The sequence below is a fragment of the Zingiber officinale genome, chromosome 11A, assembly GCF_018446385.1.
Source record: "Zingiber officinale cultivar Zhangliang chromosome 11A, Zo_v1.1, whole genome shotgun sequence".
In the NCBI taxonomy this organism is placed as follows: Eukaryota; Viridiplantae; Streptophyta; class Magnoliopsida; order Zingiberales; family Zingiberaceae; genus Zingiber; species Zingiber officinale.
Genome location: NC_056006.1, coordinates 34,277,435 through 34,284,584, shown reverse-complemented (window position 1 = coordinate 34,284,584; position 7,150 = coordinate 34,277,435). Strand labels below are relative to the sequence as shown.

General features: G+C 41.9%; 1 protein-coding gene and 1 non-coding gene across 2 annotated transcripts; one reads left to right on the top strand and one right to left on the bottom strand.

Annotated features, from left to right (window-relative positions):
• Positions 1-310: 310 nt before the first annotated feature.
• On the top strand, positions 311-754 carry LOC122031335 (protein NEGATIVE REGULATOR OF RESISTANCE-like). The gene has a single exon (XM_042590462.1). The coding sequence runs from the start codon at positions 311-313 to the stop codon at positions 752-754; it is 444 nt and encodes a 147-aa protein (XP_042446396.1).
• Positions 755-4,287: 3,533 nt separating this feature from the next.
• Positions 4,288-4,393, bottom strand: LOC122033157. Its single transcript, XR_006126406.1, has one exon. It is a non-coding gene; the product is annotated as a small nucleolar RNA R71 (small nucleolar RNA).
• Between the last annotated feature and the right edge of the window lie 2,757 nt (positions 4,394-7,150).

The following is a 7,150-nucleotide window of genomic DNA, read 5'->3' as shown; positions in this document are numbered from 1 at the left end:
TGCTAGGGAAAAAACTCTAAATCTCCTATTCAATCACTGCATGAGTCAAATTCAGTAAAGAATTTACAATATATAGACTTTATCAATCAGTTGCTATGTGAAGCATGCATGAACATGGCCTGATCTCACCTTCCATTTCTGTCTTTTTTTTAAGATAATAATAGTAATTTAAGTAGCAGGTTTTGATCGAATTGGTTGGTTTGTCAGCTTTATACAATTTCCAATGCATGGATTGTCGTTTAATACTACTTTGCATTGCTAATGCTAAATGCTAACCTCGTTGACTCATTTTCACAAATAGGAAGGGCGCATGGATGCATCCTCCTCCCAGCGGAAGCGACGCGGCGGCGGCGACGACCGTCTCCCCTCAAAGCCTCGACCCGCTTGTTCATCGCTGCCGCGTGGAGAAAAGGGTCCCGCAGCGTCGGAGGAGGATGTGGAGGAGTTCTTCGCCATCCTGCGCCGAATGCTCCACGCGTCGCAGTCCATGTTCGTTGGGCGAGGCACCGCGGCGTCGGCCAGGTGGAGCCCGTCGTTCAAGTGGGAGGACTTCTTCGGGGGCGGCGCCGAGAAGGTCGCTTGCGAGGGGGGCGATGGAGCTCGAGCGGTGACGCTGGCGGTAGATGAAGAGGCGAAGCGGCCACAGGGCATCGACCTCAACGCCGATCCGGGGCTCGAGGCGGAGGGTGTGGCGGTGCCGAGCCCCCTCGGTGAGTATACCGCCTTCTCAGTGCTTCCTCCGGCTGTTCCCTAAAGTCAAATGTCGCTGCTGCTCTCTAATTGGTGATCTCCTCCAGGTACTCGCGCATGCTGACCACGACCTTCTGCATGGGGCTGGCCAGCGGCTGGGTGTCCTCAGCATGCACACCATCACCGTTCGCAGGGTGGCCGACCGCGGGGTCGCCGAAGGCAGCAGGGGCGATCCCATGAGCGACGGAGAGTCCAGCTGAGATGGAGGAGCGGAGATCGGCGGGCGAGAGTGAGCTGCCATCACCGCTACCAATTCTGGAGGCAGCGTCGGGGGGATGGAATGCAACTCCGTCACCTCGTCCTCCATGGGTTAGGCTGCCTACGCTGCTACCCTCTGCATCCTTAGTCAAACAAAAGGCAAGCTGTGTTGTGCATCGATCTAGGAAGGGGAAGAGGGAGATGAGGTTGAGAGAGATGGTCGGACGGGTAGCGGCGAGGAGGAAAGTGGTGGTGGTGTTGCGAGACGACGCGATATAGGTTTAGGTTTGGAGGGAAGTGTGAAGTGTTACAAATTTCGGCTAAGTATTGGTGGAAAAATTAAATTATTTTATTTTATTATAGACACCGGGTTTTAAAAACCGCTGTTAAAATCGGTGTCTATTAACAAAAAAAAGGCGCGCATAGACATTAGCTTAAAAATCGATGTCTATGAGCGAAACTCTGCGCTTATAGACACCGATTTTTGGAAAACCCGGTATAAAATACTCAAAGACATCAGTTTTTGCTTAAAACTGCTGTTGTTCCACCGATGTCTATGAAGGTTTTTCTTGTAGTGTAGATCATATTTTAAATTAAAGGTTATAATGAGTTGTTATGTGTAGTGGATTTAGGTTTGGATTTCTAATCTAATGGGTTGTTTGGATTAGGGTAACTAATCCTAATTAACCATTGGATTTAATTTAGGTAGGATGATGGTTATGTGATAAGGATTTTACCCTAAATTAGTCGTAGAGATTTTATTTAGCTATTCATTGAATTTTAGCTAAATAAAAATGTATATATTGGTGACGCGGGACTCTGATTCGAGATGAGTATCTCGACGTCGGATTTGACTAGATTGGACCTTCTATTTGAGGCGGGTACCTTGACTTATCTTTTAGATAATGTCATGTTGATATGCTTAGTAGATTTTAACAAATAGTAATAATTATGTTTATATCTACATCGGTATGTCACTATTTGTTTCCGAGCATGTTTTGTTTGTTACCTGTTTAGCATTCATGCCCCTGTATATTATTTATGTTATAGTGGTAGTAACATATGATGTGCGTAAATATTATGATCATTTATGCATGTTTTAGTGCACATTCACTTACTTTATGCATACATATTCTTGGCATAATTGTCTCCTTTAGTGCATACTCATCATAAGTACTCTTTTGTTTGGAGATCTGCTCTTTGTGTGTTTTCTTGTTGACAGCACACAGGAGCTTGGCCCGTGTAACCTTGCACGGCTGTGTGGCCACAACCGAAGGAGAACCATGCTTGGCCATGCAAACCTGCACGACCGTGCCCCCATGACCAGCAGCCAAGCAACACACGGTTGTGCCAAATGTCACGACCGTGCCAACATTCCAGAGAGGGAGGGGGTCATGGCCGTGCGATTCCGCACGACCATGTGACCCTAGGCAGAGAAGTAGAAGGCCATAGCCGTGCAACCTTGCATGGCCGTGTGACCACCCCAGTGCAGAAAGAAGACACGGCCGTGCGGAATCGCACGACCGTGCCACCCAACCAGAAGAGAGGATGGGCTTGGCCGTGCCAACCTCGCACGGTCGTGCCACGGGCCGTGCGGCTCCCGTACCCTAGCGTATAAAAGGGTTAAGAAACCTTATTTTGGTGGATTTTTGGTTCGGGACTTCGTCCCTCCCCTCGGGAAAAGCCGTAGAGCTTCATCCACCGCCATCCCTTTATGATCCGTCCATCTCCGGAGCAAGGAAGCATCCCCGCGACATCGGAATCATCAAGCATCTCTTCTTCCTTTTCTTCTAGGGTTGTAAGTATGCTTTTCTTTATGTTCTGGGGTTGTTCTTACCCCACAATGGACTAGACGTCCTCTTCTAGGATTAGGGAGTAATTGTAATGCGATGGAGATGTAGAACTATGTAGATTCATCTTGTTTCTATTCGATAACTTGTCAATGTCTCGTTCATGCTTGTGTGACATGTTTATATTTCTATGCTTTGGCTGATTGATGTGGAGGATTATTGATCCCGCAAAGGGGATACCTTAGAGCGTATTGACCAAGGTACCCTAGTGACAGGGGTAACCCTTTCCGGACGCCTAAGACATTCCCTCAAAAGGAGAAACAATCCCTTAGGAACTGCTGCTCTCGTGAAGAGAGTGCTCTAGATCGTATACCTGAGGGGCCCTAGTGATAAGGGTAACCCGTTCACGGACGTCTAGGACATTCTCTTGAAAGGAGAGGCAATTCCTCCATTAGAAGGTAGGCAATCATACCGAACTTTTACCCTTATCCTTATTGTTCTTTACTAGATATGTATCCAAGTGATCTACCGAGGCGCCCTCATGACAGGGGGTTAACCGTTACAGGATTTTACAGGGATTATCTCTCTGTGATACTTAGGGATACTGGCCAATCTAACTTCATGCAAGAGCATTGACATAGAGGATGGAGACTAAGCAATCTATGTAGTATCTCCTAGTATTATAATGAAACCGAAATCCTAGAATCCATCTCCCAAAGCTCATTCCCTCCAAGATCAGTTCTCTCTTTTCTCTCTTCTCACTTTCCTCTTCTCTCTCTCTTACACTCTTTTCTCACCAATCTTAGGTTTGTCTAGATAACGTACTTTGTGATATCTCTAGTGCTTAATCAACAGTCCCTGTGGTTCGACAATCTTTTATATTACTGACGATGAAACCATACACTTGCGGTTGCGTAACAAGTTTTTGGCACCATTGCCGGGGACTTCTCGCATTATCATTAGTAGACTAGTAATTTAGTTAATCTAGACTTGTGAATAGTTTTGATTTTTCCATTTTCATAATTCAAAAAAAAAATCTACATTTTCTTTCTTGTCTTCAAAATTTGCATTTTGTTTCTTATTTTTCATATAGCACTTTACTTCTTATCATTAATTCTTCATCTATATTTTTACTCAATTTTTTTTCTCCTTTCTTGAATATCGATGAGCACTAACATGTTAAGCAGGCCCTTAAGAGATTTCTCTACACCCATTTCTGCAAGATTTTTATCTCCTATTGTGCAGTCTCATATTGAAGCAGAAAGTTTCCAACTAGACCCAGAGTTAATTTCCATGATACAAGGCCATAAATTTGGAGGAGAAGCATCAGAAAGTCCTTATCTGCACCTTGAGACATTTCTAGAGCTTTGTGATATGGTGAATTGTGAAGGAGTATCAGTAGATGCAGTCCGGTTGATGGCATTTCTTTTTAGTATCAAGGACAAAGCGAGGACTTGGTTATATTCTCTCCATCCTCAAACCATCATAAGTTGGGAACAATTGGAGCAGCAATTTCTGAATCATTTTTTCCCTCCCAGTAGAACAATCTACATGAGGAGTTGCATAATAAATTTTACTCAGGCATATGGAGAATCGTTATTTGAAGTATGGGACAGGTTCAAGAGTCTACAAAGACAGTGCCCTCATCATGGTTTGGAAAATTGGCTTACCCTGCACATATTCTATAGGGGAATTTCTTTCTCAGATAAATGTTATTTGGATTCATCAGCTAGAGGTTCTTTTATGAATAAAAGTGTGGACGAATTATATGTTAGTTAGAGTCCTAGAGCCAATCATTTGATGATTGTTGTATGGACTCATTGTATCATATTCTTGTATATAAATAAAGACATTTTTGTTTTGGTTATTATACTTACTTGTATTGGTGCCAAATAACTAAGTATAATAGCGTCCTTGAGTAGAGGGTTCTTACCTATATCAATCGGTTAGTTGAACCGATAGTGAGATGATATAGGGAACACTACTCTTAATCATTCCTAGTCGAGTATTAACATTCAGGGACAATGTTTAATGCGACGAGACTAGCATGTAGGTCAACTCGATGACTTGATCTCACAAGTCATGGATATAGAGATATCAAGTTGACACATGGGTATGCATTGGAGAATGTATACTGAATGATCTGCCATGAGAAAGTATCATGGATCGTTATATGAGTGTCATATACTTTCTCATGTGACTATTAGTATGACTACTAGTCCTTGGACCTGAAGTCACCATGGATCCCTACATAAGGAGTTACGTACTTTGGTTTTGTCAAACGTCACCCGTAATTGGGTGGACTATAAAGGCGATTACTGGGTATGTAACAAATTATGCGGAGGGATGTGAGTGATGTAGATGAGATCTATCCCTCCTATATGATGGGAGTGACATCGATATTCTTGATAGAGTGAGACCACTAAGTGCATGACCATACCCAAATAAGTCAATATGAGATGTTGAGCTCATTTGATTGAGTGAGTCTACTTGGAGTTCAAGATTTAGATTGATTAGAGGATGATATGGTCTATGCCTCACATTGATCAATTTAAATGTCAAGGATAGAAGGACACTTGTCATATATTGTGAGGAGTCACAATTAGTAGTCATAAGGTGATGTTGGATCTCAACATTCTTATAACTTGGGTAGTAATGATGTGTTGCTAGATAACGCTCATTACTTATGCTTCTAAATTGGTTTAGGAGCATTGCCAACGTTATAAGAACCTATAGGGTCACACACAAAGGACAATTATGTAGGTGTAGCGGATGCCGGAAAGAGGGGGGTGAATTGCTGAAAACAAAAATAAAAACTATACTCTCCTCGGATTTCAACTCAGAATTTAAATCATCAATAAAATAACAACTAAATTAAGGAGACAGAGAAAGAAACAGAAACATAATTTAACCTGGTTACAACCAAGGAGGTTGTTAATCCAGGGCGATGAAAAGCTCTACTAGCAGAATCTCCTTTACTGTAGGCGGAGAAGCCTTTTTACACTTAGAACGCTCACTTAGTTGCTAGGAATTGATTACAAATTGATTGCATGAGTTGTTCTTTAATTCCTAGCTTCAGGGGCCTTTATATAGCTCCTGGAAAGTTTATCCCGAGGGTCCAAGGCACCTCCATCTCGGTCAGCGGATAAAACTTTATCCGCAACGCAAACGGTCAAATCTGACCTGTTGAAGGCACCTTCAACAGGGTTGAAGGCGCCTTCATGATGGAGGCGCCTCCAAGCCTGCTGGAGGCGCCTCCAAGCCGGCAGCACAATTTCCAGCTTCCGACGCTCCGTTCTTTTTGGGTGATTGCGGCCAACCGGAATAGGGCTCACCCGAACCCAATTCCCGGCCTTCTCCTCGATCAGCCTTCCGTTCCGGCTTAACGTCCCTTGAACGCTGTACACGCTCTTCACGCCCACCGGAGTACTCTTCCGTAGCTCTCTCGTCCTTTGGACGCACCGAGCCCGTCGGCTCCCTTCCCGTGCCGTCCATTTCACTAGCTGCGTCTTCCGCTCGACTTCCTGTGTTCCTAAGCTCTTGCACACTCAGACACAGGGATCAAACACAGTAGGACCTAACCAACTTGGTTGATCACATCAAAACTACCATGGGGTCCAACAATCTCCCCTTTTTGATGTGAATCAACCCAAGTTCAAGTTAGGGTTAAAAATAGACATAAACAGTAATTTTAAAGAAAAAATTACTAAACTAACAAGTTAAGTATAATTTTTGCAAATAGTAAAATTGCAACACTTATAAAAATGAAGGAAATTTTAAATTTGTCTAACTCCCCCTAAACATTTATAAAAATAATAAAAGAAATTTTAAATTTATCTAACTCCTCCTAAACTTATACTTTACTCTCCCCCTTTGATCACAGCAAAATATGGGGTCTTAAGAATTTTCAATTAAGATTGAAGTTTTTGAAAATTTTCTAAGTTAAAAATGAATTTTTGAAAAAATTGCTAAGTTAAAATCAATTTTCCAAAAAAAAATCTAAGTAAAAAAAATCCTAAGTAAATGTTCAAATGTTCTAAAAAAAAATTTCTAAGTCAAGTGAATGATTTTTTTTTTAGAATTTTCCAGAAGAAAATTTCTAACCCAAAAAAAATTAAGTTAGAATTTTTTTAAAAAAATTTCTAAGGAATTTTTATTTATTTTAACAAACATTTGATAAGCATTATTTAATTCTTGTTTAATGCTTTTTCAGAAAGTTAATTAAACATTTTCTTTCAATATTTTAGCTTCCAGGTCGTGGCGAGACACTAGACCTTCTTGGTTATTAGAGCAACAACCACTTCCTTAGACAAACCTTCCATAAAGAATTTCAATGTTTAATTTTCTCACTGTAAGCTTTTAATTTTTGAAAAATTAATTAAGCAAAGATTTTGGAACCCAATAGAGGTTCC

Bases quoted from the DNA above. Each gene is read 5' to 3' on its own strand.
- LOC122031335 (XM_042590462.1), top strand. From the start codon at position 311: ATGGATGCATCCTCCTCCCAGCGGAAGCGACGCGGCGGCGGCGACGAC.